The following is a 23,973-nucleotide window of genomic DNA, read 5'->3' as shown; positions in this document are numbered from 1 at the left end:
TATTTTTTATTTTTTTCAAAAACTTTTTATTTATCGATTAAAAAAAAAAAGTTTCACTGAACAAAAAAGAAGGTAACAAAAACATTGTAAATGACAAAAAGAAAAACTTAAATAAAACAGAAAAGAATAATACAAAATAAAATAAAGGAAAATACCACCAGGAGAAAATATATAGAGCGTATTCACTCACGTGACCACAACAAACTCTGGCGGCCATGTTGGGGTCCCACCACGGCATTGTTTTGCTTGTTTGTATGCCGCTCTTCCCTTAGAAATGACCATTATATCCTGAAGGAGACACGATTTCAGTTCAAAGCGGTGTGCCTTGTGATTATGGTACTGTGCCTCACTGTTGGATGTGGGACTAATGATTCAGAATATTTGTTTATCAGCTCAACAAGACAGGCTATTACTTCAACTTGTCATGCATCTACTTCGGCTTCACTCGGCGTATGAGCGTTAGGACTATTCTGTTGATACATCGGGTTGTGGGCACGTTTCCATTGACGCACTCTCGTCAATAATCTCTTTTTGCTTTTTTCGCCGAGCGAAAATCAATGTCTTTCACTTGCGCAAAAGGAACTGTGGATGGAAACTTGGGAGGAAGCCATGAACATGGCAACTCCGTCGGGCGATGTCTGCCTTTACTCTGTGATTCATTTCAAGGTAAAATAAAACACTGGCTCCATGGGAACAGCACTCAGCACGGCCAGCCAAACAGTCACTGCTGGTCCTGAAGGAGCTGGAAGCGGCTTCATCCAGACACTCGTCCTGGAGGCGGAGCTGTGACTACGGATCATATATGAACCCAGACACGGGGCGCTTGATGTTCCGATATTTGTGGTATTTCCACAACAAGTATAACGCAGAAATAGTTGTTAATGTCCCATGGTCCATAGCGGAAATGAAAACTGTTTTACAGGAATGTGACCGGGCTATGTGCTGGTCACTAGGGGTAACTAGCGAATTAACCACAAAGTGTTGAGCGAGTAAAATCAGGTAAAAAACGTTGCAAATATTCAATTCCAACCGCTGAAGTCTTTCTTTGGTAATGCAGAAGGACATGAGGTTGCTGGCCTCTCGCATAATCAAACAGCGGACACGATAGCCAGGTCAACTTCTTCTGACATTTAATAAGTGGGACCCCAAGATGGCGCGATTGAGATTCTGACGTCACGTGAATACGCTCTATAGGAAATTAAATGAATAGGGGGTCATCATTCACTCTTTACAATTTTTGATCAATTCTTTATCGCTGTTTCACTACTAATGTAGTTTGTTGACGCCAGCTGAAAATATAATGTATTGCATTCAGTCACAGTATCTACATGACTTAAAAAAACGATACTTCCACTTGACCAGCATATACAGGACTGTCTCAGAAAATTAGAATATTGTGATGAAGTTCTTTATTTTCTGTAATGCAATTAAAAAAACAAAAATGTCATGCATTCTGGATTCATTACAAATCAACTGAAATATTGCAAGCCTTTTATTCTTTTAATATTGCTGATTATGCACAGCTTAAGAAAACTCAAATATCCTATCTCTAAATATTAGAATATCATGAAAAAGTATACTAGTAGGGTATTAAACAAATCACTTGAATTGTCTAATTAACTCGAAACACCTGCAAGGGTTTCCTGAGCCTTGACAAACACTCAGCTGTTATAAATCTTTTTTTTTACTTGGTCTGAGGAAATATTAAAATTTTATGAGATAGGATTTTAGAGTTTTCTTAAGCTGTAAGCCATAATCAGCAATATTAAAAGAATAAAAGGCTTGCAATATTTCAGTTGATTTTAATGAATCCAGAATGCATGACATTTTTGTTTTTTTAATTGCATTACAGAAAATAAAGAACTTCATCACAATATTCTAATTTTCTGAGACAGTCCTGTATATGGAAATAAAGTCAATAAATATGCCGATTTATAACCATGTTGTTCCCTCCAGGGTCTGATCCAAGAGATCCAGGGCGTCCAGGAGGAGATCGACCGGCTGCAGACGAGCTTCACGGAGAATCTGGCCTCCGACGCCGTGGACTCGGACGTGGCCGACCAGCTGGCCATGCACTCCTCCCTGGCTGTGTTGGCCGAGAGGATGGCCACCATCCACATGAAGGCCTCGGGGAAGCAGCAGATACTGGAGGTATTTATTGTGATATCGCTTTACCGCTACAGTAATATGAGCCAATAGTTTCTGTGTCTCTGTTCCTGAGTTAATAGATGTGTGCTCTGCCCCTTCAGGAGCGCATTAGTGACCGTCTGGAAGGTCAGCAGCAGGAACAGGCCATCCAGCTCCATCACAGCCAGGCGGACCAGCTGGACCAATGGCTGACGAGCATGCGCAGCGCCGTGACTTTCATCCTCGAACCTCGACCTCTACAGGAGACTGACATGGAGGATCAGCTCTCTGAATGTCAGGTATAGAGCTCCCCCGCTGGTCATTCAGAGCAATGGACGCAAGCGACACATTTTGAATTCCTATATGAATTAATTTACGACTATGAGATTTATTAATAATATAAATGGAATAGAACATTATCCAGGCATGAGAATCCCTCACCTTTCGGCGAAATTCGCCGTTTTGAAACCAAAATAGGTGACTGACGTGAATCGTGTAGATCCGAAGAGTTTTTGTTTTGGGGAAAGGGGGGGGGGTCAATTGGCCGGCCGGCGTTTATGAGATTGGCGTGGGACACGGAGAAAATGTGGAGTGGTGCTTTTCGCAATAGAACATCTTTGATGGGCACGTGTCGCGTCTCGGCCAATCAGCGTCAAGATGTCTTCAGCGTTTGGGGTTCAGGTTAGCTTGAATGTTAGCCCGCTATCTGCTGCTGTCACGCTGCACGGTGTAGCGATCCTAACAAAGTACCCGTACGTTAAGAGCGATGTGATTTAGCATATTTTTAGTATCGATACTTCATTAAAAGAGCGATCAGAGCGCACGCGCTGCTCCGTGTCGAGCTGTCTGCGCACACTGTGCAGCGAGTGCCGTTAATTGGCGGAATTTTCGGCTTTAAAAATAAAAATTAAAAAAGATGCCAGAAGTGAAATGTTTAAGTTCAGTCTGTAAAGTTCTGTTACTGTAACTCTCCAGCTGCTCATCCTGATGAACTCTGTATCATCTGGTCAGATACAGACTAACAGTCTCATAGTGATAATCAATGCTATGATGGCTCCATGTAGTTTCATTAATATCTTGTAGGCTAATACTAATAATACTGCCATTTGTTAAGTGTTGAAAAAGTTGGTAAAAAGTGAACCATACAGATATTTTATTTATTACTATTATAGATAAATATACCAGGATCGTATTTATGGTACTGTTTTATGGTATTGTATCAGTATCATGATATTTATGGCAGGTATGGCATAGATTAGAACATACGTGTCAAACTCATGGCCCGCCACGTCATTTTATGTGACGGCATTCTTGTGTCCTTAAGATTCACTTGTTGGTTCATAATTGACTGTAAAAGGGAATATTACTAAATAGTTGTTGTGCATACTGTGATATTCTGAACTCTCAGGTTCAAACTGCAACATCTTTTCATTAAATACATTTGAGAAGTTAAAAATATCCCTCGATTTAGGTCTCAGCTTGTCATTCAGGGGAGATAGTGCGTCCCAAAGCCAGACCAGTGGAGAACCACTGCCCAAACCAGTGGAGAACTACTGCCCCAGACCAGTGGAGAACCACTGCCCAGACCAGTGGAGAACCACTGCCCAGACCAGTGAAGAACCACTACCCAGACCAGTGGAGAACCACCTGTCTCAACTGTGAAAAAGCTTTTAACAAAGTTAATGTAATAATGTTTGTTTGATCTTTGATAAAGTAATGTGGGTTAAAATAAATATAATTAAATTAAATAGATGTATTGTATAATATTAAATACATTTGCATATATAGTTATACATTTATATAAGTACACCTAAATAAACAAACAAATGCAAAGACAGTTATTTAACAATATGTTCTGGAGTAGTTAGAATTATACCGTGTTAGTGACAACCGGCCCTTTGAGGGCCGCCATGAGGCGGATGTGGCCCTCGGTGAAAATGAGTTTGACACCTCTGGATTAGAAGATCGTGACAACCAGGTAGAGGCAGAACAGACTCAAGGAACAGACTCGAGGCTCAGCAGAGCACAAGACTTGAAGGAAGTTGGTTCATGAATGACTATATTATATACAATATTACTATTATTATAGGGCCCACTGACTTGGTGTCAGAATGGAGGAACTATAGATTATCATACAACGTCCAACATCGATGTTCGTGGAAGTCACCAGCACCACCCCCGCGCGCCTATCCTTCTCACCTTTTTCACCCCTGACCCGTTTTCATGCCTGATTATCAGGGATAGAAATACTGTGCTGGAGACTTTTTTTGTAGATGTTCATCCGTTGCTTCTGTTCGGCACACTAAGGAAAATGAGACAGTGGATTAATAACGTCCTTCTTCTACTTCCATATTTAGTTTCCTTCATCACATATGGATGAATCCCAGTGGGACAGACACCTGTTGGTGGGTAAGCGAGAGCATTAGAGGAGCTAAAGGTTCATTCAGGCGGCTGGGCTCCTAATACTAGGACTAGTCTTAAACAGATTATGCAGAGGTCTCTGTTAGCAGCACGGGGGCGGAGTCTTCACAGGTTGTGGCAGTAGTGGCAGTGCTATTAGAGTACTAATGCATCTTCAGACTTTGGTACGGCATGCACTGATCGGCGGCGTCAACCGCTCTGGACTTAGAGAACGGTGATCCGTACACCAGAATTGCTTTTTAAACGTACGCGTGAGAGCACGGCGCGTGAGGGATTAGTGGTCATATGTGGCCCAGGAGGCAAGGTGTGCCGAGGATGAGAGAGCTCTCGCTGTCCTGTGGCTGAGGAAAACCGCCGGTGTCGGGGGGTGTTCAGCCAGACCCCCCCCCCCCCGTGTGTGTGTCTGGAGAGTCTGGACACCATGTCTGAGCTGGCCTCTCTCCTCCTGCAGAACATGCTGCTGGAGATGGAGGAGAAGGTACTGGCCCTGTCGGAACTGACCATGCACAGTGACAACCTGCTGCTGGAGGGCCGCGCGGAGACCCGGGAGGAGGCGGAGCATTTGGCCGGGAAGTTGGGCATGTTGAAGTGCAGCCTGCTGGAGCTGCAGAGGATGCTGCAGGACAAGATGAGTAACATCCAGGTGAGGCGGCTGCCCGCACTCAGGGCTCAGTAATGTGTGTGGAGGTCATACCAAACCTCTCTTTATAGTCCATCTTCACATCAGCCACTTTGACGAGTTATTGCAGGGTACACACACACACATGTGTAATTTATTGTTTTTTAGTGTGTCAAAGTCATTCCAGTTAGCCAGCATGCACAATACCCGAGCCCTGAACCACATGAATGGAGCAGGGTCATAATGTGTGTAAATAATTACCCCGTAGTTGTGTAGAAATGGCTGCTGTGAAAAGGGCCGACATACCATATGACATGAAGCTTGCTACCTTGTTTACAAAGTAATTTTTCTTTTTCAAAATCAAATTTTTCACATATTTCTAACTGAATATTTTACTTGACTTGCACCTGCATATTTATTTGAGCATCATAATACAATAGACTGATGGTGTTTAGTCCTTTTGTTATTCAATTCAATTCAGTTTATTTTATATAGCCCAATATCACAAATTACGAATTATCCTCAGAGGGCTTTTATCTGTACACGTACGACCTCGCTGACCTTTGACCTCACATCAGATAAGGAAAAACTAGACATAGAAAAACCCTTTCTCAAGGAAAAAAGGGAAGAAACCAAGATAACCAACCAGCAAAGAGAATATTGAATATTGAAAATGTGTCTTCCACATACTTTGCTTTAGGAATTCCTCGAACCCGCTGACATATCTGCTAACATTTTGAATCCAAAAGTAATTTAAGGCGTTTGATAGTCGTTGCTCGCTGATGTGCATTACTTACACACATCGTCTGTGCCTCACTAGAGCTCTCTGCAGGAGCAGGAGGACAGCGGGTCAGACTCCAGCCTCTCTCAGAGTCCCAGTGTGCAGGACTGGCTGGTCCAAGCCCGGACCACACGCTCCCAACAGCACCAGGACAGTCTGCAGAGACAGAGGGTAAATGTTCAAGTACTTTAAGTAATACTCAGTATGCAGTATGCATGGGCATTTTTCCAGTCCAACTGAAGTGTTTTACACGGTTGCTTTTTAGGAGCTGGAGCAGCAGCTTGCGGAACAGAAGAAGTTGCTTCAGTCCGTGGCCAGCAGAGGAGAGGAGATCCTCACCCAGCAGGCCTCGCCAAGCAGCGCCAGGTACTCCACAGATGGGTGTCACTCAAATCAAAGAGTTAAAAGGTGAAAGTATAATGTATGTGATGATTCCCAATGGAAAATAATTATAAATTGATGTTTTTGTCGCCCGCCGTGCAGCACGTCGGAGCCGTTCTCACCTGCAGCTTTAGTCGAGAGGGAGTCTCAGGCTGCGAGGGAGCAGATGAGGCAGAAATGGGAGAGCCTGGGACTGGAGCTCAGGACGAAGCTGCAGCTCCTGCAGAGAACCCTGGAGCAGGACCACAAACAGCCGGTAGTTACCCGGTCGTGTTGCTAGCGTTGGCGTAAAGTAAAATGTTGTCATCCATTTTTAAAGCCAGGGTTTTGTTCTTTTTTGGTTGTTGCAGGTTTACGTCAGAGCTTCTCGAGTGACCGCGGCCGGCTCCCTGTTTAAAGGAGAAATACGGGCCGACAAGTCGTCCCTGAACACCCTGTACGACAGCTTCAGGCAAACCATGGAAGACCTGACCACCCGGGTAACGTTATGACACATTGTAATCCATTACACACAGAACCATGGAGGTGCCATCGGGAACAGAAAATGGTTCTTCAGAGTGATGCCATAGAAGAACCATTTCTGGTTCCTCAAAGAACCTTTCAAACCAGGGTTCTTCAAAGAACCATTTCCTTAAAGAGTTCTTCAAAGAACCTATAAAGGTGTCTCAAAGAACCTTTAAAAAAATGGTTCTTTAAGGCACCATTTCCAAAATGGCTCTTCAGTAGTTGATGGTTCTTCGTAGAACCACAAAGCCTTTTATAGAACCATTTAAGAACCATTATTTTTCTTTGTGTATCGCAATGCATGTAGTTCACCGTGTGACAGTGGGCATCAGCAACGCTCTTTGTGTGTGTAGTCCGGCGGTGGCGGCGAGGCCCAGGTGGCGGTGATGGAGCAGCAGCTCTACACGGTGGTGTCGTCCACGTCCTGCTGGCTGGACGGAGTGGAGAACAACGTCTTCTCCGGCTCCGTGCTGCTGGCCGAAAACCCCGAGACGCAGCTGCAGAAGCAAGAGGTCGACTCGGGCTCCTTTTAATCATTGCGTACGGTTTTTAAACTCTTTTATTCATCTCCCGTTCAACTCATTTGTGTCGTTTCCTCTCAGGCCTTAGAGAACGACGTGAGGCACGTCACAGAGGAGGTGAAGCTCAGCCGGGCGCTGCTGGCCGGGTCGTCAGGACTGAGGCGAGAGGACCGGGCGCTGCTGGAGGACAACCTAGACTGCCTGAAGGAGAGACTGGGAGCTCTGGGCTGCGCCCTGGGCCGACGCTGTGACCTCATGAGGGCCAGAGCGCGAGAGCTCACTGACTACCAGGTCGGTTCCATGTGCTTTGAGATACTTTCCTGTTTTATTTCCCTTGTAAAACCCAAAACATTGGCCATATATATGGACACGTTTGCAGGATTTTTTTCGATTTAACGTAATCAAACATAAAAATGTCTTTCTGTACAGTGCAGTAGTACATTTATCATAACGCCAAACACCTTATTATAATAATAATGTATTACATTTATATAGCGCTTTTAAAGGTATTCAAAGACACTTTACATCACATAATTAAAACATCCTAAAATCTATACCATAAAAATACCTAGAATCTAGAACGTCAAGCACACAATCACAGATTAAAAGTACTTCTGAACAGGTGAGTTTTGATTTGTGATTTGAAAATGCAAAAGGTCGGTTCTTCCTCGGATGAGTCTGGAGAGAGTTCCAGAGGGAGGGGGCAGATATAGAGAAGGCTCTGTCCCCCCCATGTCCGGTGCTTCGTCCTATGGGGGATGGATAGGAGGTTGGCATCAGAGGACCTTTAATATAAATGTTCTATAAATCGTCTCTTATTACAGACCGAGTTGCAACTTCTTCAAACTGCTTTAATCGAGACAAAGTGCCAGATCCTGCAGGTGTTAGCCGGAGCCATGGACCGACCCGCCTCAAGGCAACTGGAGGTGATGACAGCTTTGACATACACATCAACTCCTACAGGACAATGCATCGGTACCAATGTCTTCTTGTTATTAGGTGATCGGCAGTGCCGAGGAGAGCCTGAAAGACTTTGAACGCAGGATCACGGAGCTCAAAGCCAGAGGAGCGGCGTTACAGGTGGATCAGATGTCAACAAACAAAATACTAAAGCTCCAGGTAACGTACACACATCACTGACGGCTCTCACTCAAAGTCCTGCTTTTACTCATTCACATTGTGTGTGTGTGTGTATTCTCAGGATTCCTACGAGGAGCTGGTGATGACGGTGGGCTCCCGGCGCAGCGGGCTGAACCAGAACATGGCGCTGAAGGAGCAGTACGAACGCGCCCTGCAGGACCTCACGGACCTCGTGGACACGGCCAAAGACAAGATGGCCGCCGATCACAGGATCGTCGCCAGCTCTGTGGAGGAGGTCCAGAATCACCTGGACAAACACAAGGTTCGGGTCAACCGTGTGAAAACACAGCTGAGACTGCTGCGGATGCACTGTTGCTCATTGGTGTGTGTGTGTGTGTGTGTGTTTTCTAGGAGTTCTTCCAGGGTCTGGAGTCCCACATGATCCTCACGGAAACGTTCTTCAGGAAGATCTGTTTTCTGATGCTTCCTAAGGAGAGCCAGGCCCTGGAGGAGACGCTGGCCGAGGCTCAGAGCGTCCTGAAGGAGGCGCACAGCAAAGGAGTCGAGCTGGAGTGCATCCTGGAGGCGAGAGAGACAATGATATTTAACTTATTTCCATTTTAAAAGCATGCGGATAAAATCATAGAGTAAATCAGATTTTTTAGATCAAATGTGACATTTAAAATAAAAAAATGTTCTGGCACAAGATGCGAAACATGACATTGGTACAATTATATTTTTTTAGGCTAAATGGTGGACAAATCATGTGCTGTTATTATACGTTTTTAAAAGTAATATAAATATATGAACAGGAGGGAAAACGGTCTCAAGTTACTTCTGCTTGAAAACTAAATATTTTGTAGATCATCTTACAAACAATAAATCAATTAAACTTTTATTTCCGACTCAAGGTCCAGATACTACAAAACATTAAAATAGAATAAAATACATTCAAAATCCCAAGTAAAATACATAGAAATATAAAGTTTAGTCTCCACAGCTGGGACTAAACTTTATGTTTGATAAAACCAAGATTTCTTTCCTCCATGACAGAGCGAGAGTTCCGGAGCTAGTCAGCTTTTTCATAAATCCTTTTCTCATCTTTTTTTTTTTCTTCCTCTCAGACCTGGTGCCGCTTGGTGCAGGATTACCAGGGTCTGAACCACCAACTGGCGGCAGTGGAAGGAAATATTCCCACGGTTGGCCTGGTGGAAGAGACCGAAGAGAGACTCATGGACAGAATCTCATTGTATCAGGTACACGGTGACGTCATAATGATGCTAAATAGCCTCCATGAGCCGCCTTGTGTTATGGTGCCGTCCATAAAGTAGGAATGACAGGAAGTATTCTGGATGTAATCTGGCCCAGGAGGAGCTAAAAGGAATAGTGTATTTAATTTTCTCAGCCTTTATAGGTTCTTTGAAGAACTATTTAAGGAAATGGTTCTTTAACCGTCCTGTTACCTTTCGGGTCAATTTGACCCCATTCAATGTTTAATGTCGGTGTTCCTTGGGGTCAATTTGACCCGAGGCTGTTTTTCACTGTGTCAAACATATACGAAATATCAACTTTTTTATATATTTAAAGGGCTATTTAGGTAGTCAACAAACAAACATATAAAGTACCTCACACTTAAACTTGGGAAACAATATTAATTCTAATAATTTTCTGGAGGTTTTAATTGCTGGGGTCAAATTGACCCCAAGGGTAAAATATGTTAGTTAATGTAAAGGTAACAGGAGGGTTAAAGAACCCTGGTTTGAAAGGTACTTTAGGAACCATAAATGATGCCTTAAAGAATCATTTTCTGAAGGTTCTTTGAGACTCATTTATAGGTTTGTTGTGGTCTGCTCCTCTTCCCTTCTCCAGGGTCTGAAGGGGAGGCTGACAGAATACCAGCACAAGCTGCACCAGGTCCTGGAGGAGGGCAAGCACCTCCTGCTGTCGGTGTGCTGTCCCGCGCTGGAGAACCAGCTCGCCCTGCTCGGGGAACACTGGCTCAACAACACGGGCAAGGTCAACAAGGAGCTGCAGCGGCTGGAGGCCATCCTGAAGCACTGGACCAGGTCAGAGAAGCTCTAGAACCATCAGAACTTATTTTTTTAAGCCATCAAATACAAATGGAGGGTGGATATTTTCTATGATTGAATTGAATTGTGGTGTTTCCTCTAGGTATCAGAGGGAGTGTGCAGAGCTGAGCGAATGGCTGCAGTCGGCTCTGGAGCGTCTGGAGTTTTGGAATACGCAGGCGGTGTTAGTCCCACAGGAGCTGGAGACCGTCAGAGACCACCTCTCTGCTTTCCTGGTGAGGCCACAGTGTTCATCCGTATATGTACACGTATGCAGATTTATAGACAACCGTGTTGCTTTGTGCTCATAACTGAGCCGCCATGCTGCATATGGAGCCAGATGCTTGTTGTATAAGAGCATACTTTGAATTTAAAATAATAGCATTTTTTGCAAATTGGACTATAATTGTAAATTGTATTTTTTATAAGTATAACAGTGTTAGTAGCAGCGGTGGACGGAGTACTCAAATCTTTCACTTTTTTAAATGGAGTAACCACATTGTAAGATTAAAAGCCCAAAAGCATCAAGTATGAGCCTCATAATTGAAATTACTCGGAGTTACGTTAAGATAAGATGCATGTAGTGTAGAGTAAAAAGTACATTATCTGGCTTTGGGATGTAGTGGCGTAGGAGTATAAAGTAACAACAATGTAAATACTAATAAGTCGAGCACAAATTCCTCAAATTGTACTTTTGTGAATGTACTAATGTCCCCACTGGTCAGTAGTGGTACTTGTGATGGATGGATCAGTAGTAATAGCTATTCAAGTATTCAATACCATCATAAAACAATCCCCTGATTGCATACCAGCTGTTGATGATTCTCGTGGCCTTCTTTCCGTCTCAGGAGTTCTCAAAGGAAGTTGAAGGCAAGTCCAGCCTGAAGAGCTCCGTGGTTGCTGAGGGCAACCAGCTGCTGCGCCTGAAGAAGGTGGATACGGTGGTGCTGCGGTCCGACCTGGCCCGCGCCGATACTCAGTGGACCGAGCTGATCACGCGCATCCCGGTGGTCCAGGAGAAGCTGCATCAGGTGTGGTCACATGACTGATGGCTTAGAGCAAAGAGGAGTACCCCACCCCCCCCCCTCCCTATAGAAAGTGTTCAGCACGTGCATCTATGTTTAAAATGTTGGTTAAATGGGTTTTTATTTGTTCTCAGATCCAAATGGAGAAGTTGGCGTCCCGTCACGCCATTTCTGAGCTGTTCAACTGGATATCGTTGATGGAGAATGTCATCGAGGAGAATGAGGAGAACCTGAAGAGTGCCGTGGGGTCCAATGTGATCCAGGACTACTTGCAGAAACACAAGGTAGTGGACGTCACACGGAATTGATTTGCGTGCCAGCTACATAACCCTCTGCAGGGTTTGTACGGTCATGGAAAACCTGGAAAAATCAATTTAAAAAAGTTTTTTTCTGGGCCTGGAAAAGATCAAAGGTTTTGAAAACGTCCTGGAAATGTGTAATATTCATAAGTTCATTTACGCTGAGTTTTACATAATTAATATGCTTTTAAAAGAAAGACAAATGGAAAAGTGCTCATTATTAGTTTAAATATGACATCTTGTCACTTATTCGTGTATACACAAAATGTTTGGTCATGGAAATTTGGTTTAAACTCCTGGAAAGGTCATGTAAAGGTCTTGGAAATACATTGGTCAACCTGTGTATGGACCCTGTATAAAGTATGATGTATTGCATGTTTCTATGCGTGAATCTGTGACTGTTGTTTTCTCCACTGCAGGGTTTCAGAGTCGATCTAAGCTGCAAGCAGCTGACCGTGGACTTCGTGAACCAGTCAGTGTTGCAGATCAGCGGTCAGGACGCGGAGAGCAAGCGCAGCGACAAGACAGACTTCGCCGAGCGGCTGGGCGCCATGAACAGACGCTGGCAGCTCCTGCAAGGCCGCATCAATGAGAGGGTGAGGATGCGGATCACGAGTGCAAAATCAGGATTTTTTTACAGTTTAATTTTGTACATATAAATACTTGCAGATCCAGTTCCTCGAGGGCCTCTTGGAGATGTGGTTGGAGTACGAGAGCAGCGTCCAGGCCCTGAAGTCCTGGATGGCAACGCAGGAAGAAAGGTTGAAGCGGAGACACCGGATAGAGGATCTCACATCTGTGCAGAACGCTCTCAAAGACTGTCAGGTGGGCTTCTCTCACCGCGCTGACACAGATTAATAGAAAAACATGTCATCGTCGCATTCTTTTGAGTCCAAAATGCTTCACTTTTAGGAAATAGAAGAGTTGGTGAAGGAAAAGGAGAAAGAGCTGGAGAGGGTGGAGGAGCAGGGCTGCGCTCTCGTCCAGAACAAGACCGATGAGGCCTGCGCTATCGTCATGGAGACACTCCAGGGTGTCAATCACACCTGGGCTAACCTGGACCACTTGGTAATCTCTCCCTCTTTCTGCTCTGTGTTCTCTATGTGGTGCATCGGTAACACCCATCTGTTCTGCTCTGTCCGTTTGGGCCTAACAACATAAGTGTTTCATTTCATTTTTAACAGATTGGGCAACTCAAAATCAGCCTGAGCTCGGTGCTGGACCAGTGGAGTCTCTACAAGCGGGCTTCAGAGGAGATCAATGGCTACCTGATGGAGGGGCGGTACTCTGTGTCTCGCTTCCGCCTGCTCACGGGATCCCTGGAGGCCGTTCAGCTGCAGGTGCAAAGTCTGCAGGTACGTGAGGATGAGGGACGAGGTCATCCAGAGGAATTTGTTGACATAGATCTCAGAAATCTAAGGTGTATTTTTTTACCTGTGAAGGATTTGCAAGAGGAGCTGGAGAAACAGGAGAGCAGCCTCAGAAAGTTTGGTGCTGTAACCCACCAGCTGCTCAGGGAGTGTCACCCGTCAGTGTCGGATTCTCTCAACAACGCCCTGAAGGACATCAACGCAAGGTGATCTTGAAGGAGAACAATCACAGATTGAGGTTCACGTCGTATCCTCTCTTCATTCTCTCTCTCACACCGATTCGCGTTCATATTTGCACCCCCAGATGGACCGGCCTGCTGGAGGAGATCTCTGAGCGCCTGAGGAGCAGCAAAGCTCTGCTGCAGCTGTGGCAGCGCTACAAGGAGCTCCATGAGCGGAGCCGCGGCAGCAGCCAGCTGCAGGAGGAGAAGGCCCACCGGCTCCTCAAGCTCGCCTGCAGCAAAGACATCGCCGACGAGGAAGTGGCCGACTGGATCCAAGAATGCAGCGTGAGTGAGGCCTCATTGTCTGCTCGGTATCAGTCTCTGTGTTTTAACTGTGTTTCACCTTTGCTCTACATGTTCTTTGTGCCTGTGGTCTCAGGAGGTGCTCCGGTCTCAAGCTCCAGTGCAGGCCTCCTTGCAGGTCCTTCAACAGCTGGGAGAGCAGCTGAAGCAGCAGGTGGACACGTCAGCAGCGTCCGCCATCCAGTCGGATCACCTCTCGCTCACCCAGCGGCTGGCTGCTGTGGAACAGGCACTAACCAGGCAGCTCACCACGCTGCAGGTACACACACAGCTCTGCACCTCGTTGGAATTCAAGTTGTCCATTTTGTACACTTATTGACTGCTCACATTCGTCTTCTTCCACACTAGACTGGAGTTCAAGACTATGAAATCTTTAACGATCAGCTGTACTCAATGGGCCGCTGGATCGTCGAAGCGGAGGAGGCCCTGACGGTGCAAGACCCCAACGGCTCCACCGACCAATCCGTCATCCAGGACCGCATGGAGGAACTCAAGGTGGTTGTTTGAAAGAATCAGCTGTGCAGATTGTTCCCTTTAATAGAGAAATGTAACATGTCTCTCTTGTCCCCTCCCACAGAGGCTCATGCTGAAGTTCAGCAGCATGGCTCCTGAACTGGAGCGTCTGAATGAGCTTGGTTACCGGCTCCCTCTCAATGACTCTGAGATCAAGCGCATGCAGAACCTCAACAGGAGCTGGTCTACCGTCTCGGCTCAGACCACCGAGAGATTCAGGTATGACGTGTGAAATACATACGGCAAATATCAAAAAGAAACATGAGCGAGCCTCATATCCATTTCTGAAAATAAGACCACATGTAAAGCACCACAGATGTTTGGTGTGTGTCCAACGTGTGTGAGCAGTGTGTGTTGTGTTTGCTCCCTGAAGCAAACTGCAGTCCTTCCTGCTGCAGCAGCAGACCTTCCTGGAGAAGTGCGAAACGTGGATGGAGTTCTTGGTCCAAACGGAGGAGAATCTGGCGGTGGAAATCTCTGGCAACTACCAGAGTTTGATAGAGCAGCAGATAACTCATGAGGTCAGAGTTCCTTTCTGATGTCAAATACTCTGAAACAGCTGATTTAAAAAAAGTTTAAAATCACTCATCGCCAATATGTCGTCGTTCAGTTATTCCAAGCCGAGATGTTCAGTCGCCAGCAGATCCTCCACTCCATCATCAGCGATGGGCAGAAGATGTTGGAGCAGGGTCAGGTGGACGACAGGTACAGAGCCTAAAGTCACATTGTTTCATATTCTATACAATATTACTGTGAGTGGACCTTGTGAATCCATCTCTCTTCACCTCCCCTCTCCTGTAGAGATGAGTTCAACCTGAAGCTGACTCTCCTGAGTAACCAGTGGCAGGGTGTCGTGCGGCGTGCTCAGCAGAGGCGGGGCATCATCGACGGTCTGATCCGACAGTGGCAGCGCTACAGAGAGATGGTGGAGAAGCTCCGCAAGTGGCTGGTGGAGGTCTCCCACGCAGCCGAAGCTCTACAGGCCGGCACCGCCGTGCCTCTGCAACAAGCCCGGTCCATGCTGGACGCCGTCCAGGTAGAGCGCACATCCCATCATGCATCTCAGATGTATCGAGGTGGACCAGGAGACTGACAGGTCTGTCTGTGTGTGTGCTCTGTGGTCCAGCTGAAGGAGAAGGTGCTGCAGCGTCAGCAGGGCAGCTACATCCTGACGGTGGAGGCCGGCAGACAACTGCTGCTGTCGGCCGACAGCCGGGCGGAGGTGGCGCTGCAGACGGAGCTCACCGACATCCAGGAGCGGTGGAGGCACGCCAGCGTCTGCCTGGATGAACAGAGGAAAGAGCTCGCCACCTTATTACGGGTAAACCGGACACGTTGTCATCATTTGCATTATAGGTGCAGGTTGGCAGGCCGTGATTTAGTTTATTATAGACTTAAAAAAGCTTTTATTTGTGGTTTCAACGATGAATGACAATGCACAAGTAATTATAGAGAAATGTATGTGGAAAATAAGTATTGTTTAATACTAAATCATATAGTACTGATGCATTTGCAACCATTGTGTGTGTGTGTGTGTGCAGGACTGGGAGAGGTGTGAGCGAGGCGTCAGTGGATCACTGGAGAAGCTTCGAGCCTTCAAGCGGCAGCTCGCTCTGCCTCTTCCCGATCACCACGAGGATCTGCAAGCGGAGCAGATGCGCTGCAAGGTAAAGAAAAAAAATATATAGATATATATTTTACACAAAAGAAACATTATACACCAATAACACAATGCAGAGTGTGTGGAATCCGAATAGAGTTATTTAGAAGATAAGTCTTATCTGTTGAGCTGATTTGACATTGTTGTTCAGGTCACGTTCATCTTTTATGAATGCTAATAATAACGATTCAATAACAGGACCTGGAGAACACCTTTGATGGCTGGACCGGGGACCTGGCCCACCTGAACGTGCTGCGGGAGTCGCTGTCCTGCTACATCGGAGCCGAGGACCTATCGGTCCTGCAGGAGCGAATTGAGCTGCTCCATCGACAATGGGACGAGATCTGGCACCAGGTACAGTATCTCCTGAATAAACATATATATATATATATGCATATCTGTTCAGCTTCTGGAGCTTTATTCAAATAACACTATTGACAATGTGTCACTCGGTACACGTGTCACTATCTGATGCTCTTGCTTCTGCAGTTTCTTGAGGTTCCATGCAGCAGTGCTCGTGTCAAACAGAATCACTTTGGTGTCAGTTCACCAACAGGAAATACAGCTTTCCATCATCTGCATACAAGACAGAATATTGATATGACTAATGAGGTTAAACAAGTGTTGGATAAAAGGCATTTCCTCTTTGAATTTCCTCTCATATTGATTTTCACCATTCTAAAGGAGCAAAAACTTTCACAGCACATTTAAAAAGTAAATTTACTCTTTAAAGTAGTTGCTTTTTTTGCATGCAAAGTCCAACCTCAAGGTTGTGCGTCGCATCCTGTGGAGCAGATGAAAGACACACACAGGCACACGCACTCGCTGCTCGATGCACATCAGAGATCTCTAACTCTGCTTCCTTCTGAGACTTTTTCACCTGAATGCACCTCGATGTTCACATGACTCCATAACTGTCCCCGTGCCTCTGCAGCTGTCCCTGCGCCGGCAGCAGGTGAGCGAGAAGCTGAACGAGTGGACGGTATTCACCGAGCGGCACAAGGAGCTCTGCGAGTGGCTCACCAACATGGAGAGCAAAGTCTCCCAAAACGGAGACATCGGCATCGAGGAGATGATCGAGAAGCTGCGCAAGGTAAACGGAAATATGCAAAAAAAATGCAGCCGTGTGCAAGCTTCCTATCACCTGCTTTTTCCTTATGATTTGCTTTATTCCCTTTTTTAAAATATACTCAGGACTACCAGGAGGAGATCGCCGTGGCCGAGGAGAACAAGCTGCAACTGCAGCAGCTGGGCGAGCGGCTGGCCAGAGCCAGCTACGCCAGCAAGGCGGTGGAGATCGAGCAGAAACTCAACAAAGTCGGCGACCGCTGGCAGCACCTCCTGGACCTCATCGGAGCCCGGTGAGAGAACACTCACCGTGTATGACTTCCTGCTGGTGAAACGCCTATATTTTCTCTCTTTGGGTGAATAAACATGATTTCAAACTCGTAAAAAATCACCACCTTGTCATACGGGTCCATTCAAACTATTAAACATTGTACAAAATGCACATCTGTCCATCCGTAGAGAAGGATACACAAGGAGGGAGGGAAGGAGAGAGGACGTTTGCATTTTAACATAAAATAAAAGTGTGCTTCCCTTTAACCTATCAAAATAATAGTATGATTTAACTATAAAGAGTAAGGAGATTAAAACATCTATAAATTCTTCAAACAATACGAAATAAAAGGCATACATAAAGAACAATAAGGCAGATACAAAAACAGGCAATCAACACAAAACAATAAACCTTTCATGGGGTTATTTAAACTTAGTTTAAATAGTCCTGTCGCGTGTTTCAACACTTTATTGTGATCCTGTGAACAGAGTGAAGAAGTTGAGGGAGACGCTGGTGGCCGTGCAGCAGCTGGAGAAGAACATGAGCAGCCTGCGCTGCTGGCTCGCCCACATCGAGACGGAGCTGTCCCGACCCGTCGCCTACGAGTCATGTGACCCGCAGGAGATCCAGAGGAAGCTCGACCTGCAGCAGGTAACACCGTGTAGCGCGCACAGGTGTCACATACTGTGGCGTGGATTATAGAATAATACTGGATTCACTGTTCACTTGCTTCACTATTTCCTTCTTTTTACTTTAATGGAGATGGACTTTGTTTTATATCATCAATGGCACATTATTATAGCTCTGAGTCGACGAGGGGAAATGTTTCTTCTGTTCTTTGTCTTTGGGATTTTGAAATGAATTAAACTAATCAAACGTCATTACTTTTCTCTCTCTCCTTCCCTCCCTCCTTGTGTATGCTTCTCTGCTGTTCCTCTCTCCTTCCCTCCTTCCTTGTGTGTCCTTCTCTCTGTTCCTCTCTCCTTCCCTCCCTTGTGTGTCCTTCTCTCTGTTCTTCTCTCCTCGTGTATCCTTCTCTCCTGATCCTCTCTCCCTCCCTCCCTCCTTGTGAATCTTTCTCTCTGTCCCTCTCTCCTTCCCTCCCTCCTTGTGTTTCCTTCTCTCTGTTCCTCTCTCCTTCCCTCCCTCCTTGTGTGTCCTTCTCTCTGTTCTTCTCTTCTTCCCTCCCTTGTGTGTCCTTCTCTCTGTTCTTCTCTCCTCTTCCCTCCCTCCTTGTGTGTCCTTCTCTCTGTTCCTCTCTCTTCCCTCCCTCCTTGTGTATCCTTCTCTCCTGATCCTCTCTCCTTCCCTCCCTCCTTGTGAATCTTTCTCTCTGTCCCTCTCTCCTTCCCTCCCTCCTTGTGTTTCCTTCTCTCTGTCCCTCTCTCCTTCCCTCCCTCCTTGTGTGTCCTTCTCTCTGTTCCTCTCTCTTCCCTCCCTCCTTGTGTGTCCTTCTCTCTGTTCCTCACTCCTCTCCCATTCAGGAGCTCCAGCGTGACATCGAGAAGCACAGCACGGGCGTGGCGTCCGTCCTGAACCTGTGCGAGGTGCTGCTGCACGACTGCGACGCCTGCGCCACCGACGCCGAGTGCGACTCCATCCAGCAGGCGACCCGCAGCCTGGACCGGCGCTGGAGGAACATCTGCGCCTCCTCCATGGAGAGGAGGCTCAAGTAAGATGTGTTCATACATCAATGAATGGACAATAGAGAATATTATATATAATGACAATGTATATTTGTTATTACTATCATTATAGGGCTGAGTCAGAGCGGAGGACCTTTTGTTCTTAAACTGTTTATTATCATTATTTAGATGTGTGGTCAGAACAATAAAATGACTGTAGTTGTGGTTCTAAAAGCTTTGAGGCTTCAAACAACGTGGCTGTGGTGTGGTGACAAAAAAAAAAAAAAAAAAAAATCACCTGCACCCCCCCCCCCCCCCCCCCGTTGTCACCTTTTTCACCCCTCATGAGTTTGCAGGTATGCATCCTGAGATCAGTCCTATGGAATCTTCTCGCGAACTCACGAGCTTCCGAGTGACCAAAAACTCTGGCGGTCATCCAGGATTCATAGAACCATAGTTACATACGTAACTTGCGTTCTATTTTATCCTTCCTGACTGCCAGAGGCGGTGTTTAGCACTGGATGACTTATATCAACAGAGTCACGAGGAAACCCAAGGAGCCTACCATGTATGGATCACGCAGAGGGCTCTGGACGAAGAACCACCCCAAGTGGGTGAGGGGCGGCAACGTTCACTCTGTAGAACCTGGTGAATGTGCTTGGTGATACCCAAGAGGCTGCAGCACATATATCTTCCGCTGGGACCCCTCTCAGGGTTGCCCATGACGTGGAAACACTCCTGGTAGAATGGCCCTTCACGCCGGATGGCAGGGCGCAGCCATTCGCTCTGTATGCACAGGCAATGGCCTCCACAATAGGCGCTGTTTTGAAAGGCCAAAACCCCTCCTAGGCCTGCTGTAACAGATAAAAAGCTGCTAACAAACCGACCACAGATTTCATTTTTAAACTACTAACTTCTCGCTGGAAAACGTCCTAAAATGACATTCCGTGACTCAACAACAGTCGTATTTATAAAAAGTCAACTGTCAGTAGTTTATTTTCTCCTCCGCTATTGTTTCCGGTTGCTGGTGAAATGCATTCTGGGATATCGGCTGGCCAGAGTACGCACAAGTTTCCTCTGATGCATCCTCCGGAAAGTGGGAGGATCAAGTCACATCCGGGTATTTTGACCGTGCTTTGCGAGAAGCGAACTTTGAATTGGAACATGTACTCGGGCTGAGACTGATGACGTTTCACGAGTCCACGAGAACACATGTACAGAAAAGTACGGACAAGAACGCATATTGAGAAACGGCGTAAGACTCGACCTGCGTATGCCCGAGACGGAAGATATCAAGTCCTAAGCACCGCCTCTGGTGGTCAGGAAGGATGAAATAGAACTGGCCTTCCTTTGAGCCACAAGTTTGAAGAATAACATTAATATTTACAATAAAAATCATTATTTATAACCTTGTTAATGTCTTGACTATATTTAATATATTAATTTTAAATTCATTTGATAAATAAGTGTGAGTTTTGATGGAAAACGCCAAATTGTCTGGGTGACCCCAAACTTTTGAACGCTAGTGTACATTGTTTAATTTTTTTTTGCATACAATATATAATATAGATGATTAATTTAATGAACTTACACTTGTATTTTATTGAATATTTATTAAATAACTATTTTCAAAGGCTTTTTTAATGGATGCTCATTTTAAATATATTTAAAACAAATCTCACGTACCCCCTAGAGGGCCTTCATGTACCCCCATTTGAGAACCACTGGCCTACTTCCAATTAAAAAAATTAATGAATAAAAACAAAGCGTTGTATAGTACGAATGGAAAATAGTTTGTTGTCGTTACTGTCATATGTAAATATGACGTTTTCCCATCTTGATAGAATTGAGGAGACGTGGCGTTTATGGCAGAAGTTCCTGGACGACTTTGCCCGGTTCCAGAAGTGGCTGGACGCTTCGGAGAAGACCGCCGCTCGGCCCAACTCCTCCGACGTGCTGTACACCGTCGCCAAGGAGGAGCTGAAGAAATTTGAGGTAATCGCGAAAGCATCGTCTTGATCTGGTAGTGCGGAGCTGCTGACGAGAACCACTTTGAAACCACTCTGCGCCTCTTTCAGGCCTTCCAGAGGCAAGTCCACGAGAGCCTGACCCAGCTGGAGCTGATCAATAAGCAATATCGCCGCCTGGCCAGGGAGAACCGCACCGACGCCTCCTGCTGTCTGAGGGAGATGGCCAACGGCGCCAACCAGCGCTGGGACGACCTGCAGAAGAGGGTGGCGTCCATCCTGCGCCGGCTCAAGGTATGTACCGTCCACGAGTTCTTCTTTGAAGTCAAAGTTTAATCTCCAGGTTTTTGATTTGAGAATAATGGTTTTTATTTTGAGAGTAAAGGTTTTTATTTTGAGAGCAAAGGTTTTTGATTTGAAGCAACACATTCTAGTTTCATCAGCAAAACTACAAATTGATTTACTTACAAACGAGAAATTTACTCTAAAAAACATTTTTGGGGTTTGCTTAATAAAGACACAGGTCTTTATACTATTTAGATCAGTCACAAAAGTTAAGTACCTGACACTTAAACTTAAATAATTTGAATTATAATAATTTTAGCAAATTGACCTCGAGGGTAAAATTCAGTTTATTTTTGAATAGTTTATTTTGTTTTGCCCAATATCACAAATTACAAATTTGTCTCAGAGAGCTTTACAATCTGTACACATAAGGTACTAAAATATGTTAGTCCATTTGAAGGTAACAGGAGGGTTAAGTTAGATGTCAGCGTTTGTGATGTGCCTGTTTTACTCTTTGTTAAATGACTATTAGCTTTAATATATATACACTACGTACTGGTGTAGATCCTTCTCACAGCAGCGTCTCTTCTTCCTTAAACATGCAGCACTTCATCAGTCAGCGGGAGGAGTTTGAGACGGCCAGAGACGGCATGCTGGTTTGGCTGACGGAGATGGACCTGCAGCTCACCAACATCGAGCACTTCTCAGAGTGCGACATCCAGGCCAAGATCAAACAGCTCCGGGTGAGATGGGCTGGGAAGGCTTCTGGGCCTTGTTCTTCTCTTTTTTTACTTTATTGTATTGTATGTAAACATGTTTGTTGCTGCTACACTAAATTTCCCCCTGGGTATGAATAAAGTACAATCCTATCATATCCTAAAGGTTTTAATAAGAAGAGGAAGAAGAAATGTAATCCTCAAACTTCAAGCGTCCATTTTCATATATATATATATATATATATATATATACAGGACTGTCTCAGAAAATTCGAATATTGTGATAAAGTTCTTTATTTTCTGTAATGCAATTAAAAAAACAAAAATGTCATGCATTCTGGATTCATTACAAATCAACTGAAATATTGCAAGCCTTTTATTCTTTTAATATTGCTGATTATGGCTTACAGCTTAAGAAAACTCTAAAATCCTATCTCATAAAATTTTAATATTTCCTCAGACCAAGTAAAAAAAGATTTATAACAGCTGAGTGTTTGTCAAGGCTCAGGAAACCCTTGCAGGTGTTTCGAGTTAATTAGACAATTCAAGTGATTTGTTTAATACCCTACTAGTATACTTTTTCATGATATTCTAATATTTAGAGATAGGATATTTGAGTTTTCTTAAGCTGTAAGCCATAATCAGCAATATTAAAAGAATAAAAGGCTTGCAATATTTCAGTTGATTTGTAATGAATCCAGAATGCATGACATTTTTGTTTTTTTAATTGCATTACAGAAAATAAAGAACTTCATCACAATATTCTAATTTTCTGAGACAGTCCTGTATGTGTGTGTGTTTCACATAGACAAAAATAATTATAGTACAAAATTTAAACGAAACAATGTACCCAAAAGTTTTGGAAAAGTAATGGAAATGTATTATATTGACATGTTCATTTACGCTTATTTTTTAATAATTAATATGCTTTTAAAAGAATGACACAGAATCCGCTCTCGTACTCACAGCGCACATTTTCCGCGCTGCAAGTGAACGCACCGTAACTGAAAAGACATAAATGTTTAATCCTTTTATCAAACTATTGTCTCTCATTTAAGGTTTCATTCTGTATGCTTTGGAATTCTCTTTGTTAGTTTAAATACGTCATGTTCTCACTTTTTTCATGTATGCACCGAGATTTACAAAACATTTGGTCATGGAAATTGTGTTTAGAGTCCTGGAAACCCATTTTACATTTAGAAGACTGTGAGAGAAACTCGTGTCCAGCGTACTGAGTGTTTGTTCATCCGTCCTCTTCCTCCTCCGGCCCCCCTCAGTCCTTCCAACAGGAGATCTCCCTCACCACTGCCAAGATCGAGCACATCTTCCAGCAGGGCGAGGCGCTGATGGAGAAGAGCGAGCCGCTGGACGCCGCCGTCATCGAGGAGGAGCTGGAGGAGCTGCAGCGCTACTGCCAGGAGGTGTTCGGCCGAGTGGAGCGCTACTACAAGAAGCTCATTCGGCTCCCCGTAAGACCCCGAGACCACCTCCCTCTCTAACGTGGCTTAACTCTAAATTAGGGCTGTCAATCGATTTAAAAAAATTAACTAATTAATCGCACATTTTGAAATTCATTTATCGCAATTAAAAGGTTTTTTTCTCTTCTTTTTTTTAAAGACAAAACTTCACACAGAGCTGTGTTTTCAAAGAGGCTCCTAACTCTAAAGTGCCAGCGAGGTATTTAATATTGTGGATGATAAATTGTTTCTTCAGTGAAACATCCAAATTAGTTTAAAAAAAGAAGTATATTTGAGACCCCATTGGTCCTGTCATCTTTAACATTGAACAGCAGAACCAGTGGCCTTGGTAAACTGACTGACATTCAAATATGTCACGTTAACCCTCTGGAGGCTGGGGGCATGTTCTCCATTCTACAAAAAATATAAATTCACCTTTTAAAGGCGTTTGCATGTGACACACCCCCACGTGTTATACATCAACAATTCCAGAACAATCTCATCTCTCTATATAATGAGGCACAGTTGTCCGCGCCGTGATCTCTGGCTTCTCTGACTGTCAGGCTGCTAATGAGCCTCACCTGTGAGGTGGCGACCCACCTTTGTGATTTACTGAGTGTTCATTGGTTGTTTTTTTCGCAAAATGTTGACAGACAAATGGATACTGTCGTAATTACCCATTAAAAC

At 44.9% G+C, this 23,973-nt stretch overlaps 1 protein-coding gene across 2 annotated transcripts in view; it reads left to right on the top strand.

The window, feature by feature from the left end:
* syne1b (spectrin repeat containing, nuclear envelope 1b) overlaps positions 1-23,973 on the top strand; it is a 92,940-nt gene that overhangs the window by 56,288 nt on the left and 12,679 nt on the right. Inside the window, exons 94-134 of one of the 2 annotated variants that reach the window (XM_056425591.1) lie at positions 1,957-2,151; positions 2,250-2,426; positions 5,000-5,191; positions 5,988-6,119; positions 6,214-6,314; positions 6,432-6,585; positions 6,680-6,808; positions 7,187-7,345; positions 7,436-7,645; positions 8,179-8,280; positions 8,354-8,473; positions 8,556-8,756; positions 8,846-9,019; positions 9,559-9,690; positions 10,304-10,500; positions 10,607-10,739; positions 11,352-11,534; positions 11,663-11,812; positions 12,247-12,423; positions 12,497-12,652; positions 12,740-12,895; positions 13,012-13,182; positions 13,270-13,403; positions 13,502-13,706; positions 13,801-13,983; positions 14,073-14,219; positions 14,302-14,456; positions 14,611-14,758; positions 14,848-14,942; positions 15,039-15,273; positions 15,364-15,558; positions 15,779-15,904; positions 16,096-16,251; positions 16,832-16,990; positions 17,092-17,258; positions 17,725-17,887; positions 18,721-18,908; positions 20,706-20,856; positions 20,940-21,122; positions 21,719-21,856; positions 23,107-23,298. In XM_056425591.1, coding sequence (XP_056281566.1) covers positions 1,957-2,151; positions 2,250-2,426; positions 5,000-5,191; positions 5,988-6,119; positions 6,214-6,314; positions 6,432-6,585; positions 6,680-6,808; positions 7,187-7,345; positions 7,436-7,645; positions 8,179-8,280; positions 8,354-8,473; positions 8,556-8,756; positions 8,846-9,019; positions 9,559-9,690; positions 10,304-10,500; positions 10,607-10,739; positions 11,352-11,534; positions 11,663-11,812; positions 12,247-12,423; positions 12,497-12,652; positions 12,740-12,895; positions 13,012-13,182; positions 13,270-13,403; positions 13,502-13,706; positions 13,801-13,983; positions 14,073-14,219; positions 14,302-14,456; positions 14,611-14,758; positions 14,848-14,942; positions 15,039-15,273; positions 15,364-15,558; positions 15,779-15,904; positions 16,096-16,251; positions 16,832-16,990; positions 17,092-17,258; positions 17,725-17,887; positions 18,721-18,908; positions 20,706-20,856; positions 20,940-21,122; positions 21,719-21,856; positions 23,107-23,298 — 6,621 coding nt within the window. Of the gene's footprint in view, positions 1-1,956; positions 2,152-2,249; positions 2,427-4,484; positions 4,537-4,999; positions 5,192-5,987; positions 6,120-6,213; positions 6,357-6,431; positions 6,586-6,679; positions 6,809-7,186; positions 7,346-7,435; positions 7,646-8,178; positions 8,281-8,353; positions 8,474-8,555; positions 8,757-8,845; positions 9,020-9,558; positions 9,691-10,303; positions 10,501-10,606; positions 10,740-11,351; positions 11,535-11,662; positions 11,813-12,246; positions 12,424-12,496; positions 12,653-12,739; positions 12,896-13,011; positions 13,183-13,269; positions 13,404-13,501; positions 13,707-13,800; positions 13,984-14,072; positions 14,220-14,301; positions 14,457-14,610; positions 14,759-14,847; positions 14,943-15,038; positions 15,274-15,363; positions 15,559-15,778; positions 15,905-16,095; positions 16,252-16,831; positions 16,991-17,091; positions 17,259-17,724; positions 17,888-18,720; positions 18,909-20,705; positions 20,857-20,939; positions 21,123-21,718; positions 21,857-23,106; positions 23,299-23,973 lie in introns of those variants that run through there. The other variant, XM_056425589.1, reaches the window with a different exon arrangement.

The sequence above is a fragment of the Pseudoliparis swirei genome, chromosome 11, assembly GCF_029220125.1.
Source record: "Pseudoliparis swirei isolate HS2019 ecotype Mariana Trench chromosome 11, NWPU_hadal_v1, whole genome shotgun sequence".
Classification (NCBI taxonomy): Eukaryota; Metazoa; Chordata; class Actinopteri; order Perciformes; family Liparidae; genus Pseudoliparis; species Pseudoliparis swirei.
The sequence above is the reverse complement of the archived record's forward strand: the minus strand, read 5'-3'. Positions and strand labels throughout refer to the sequence as shown.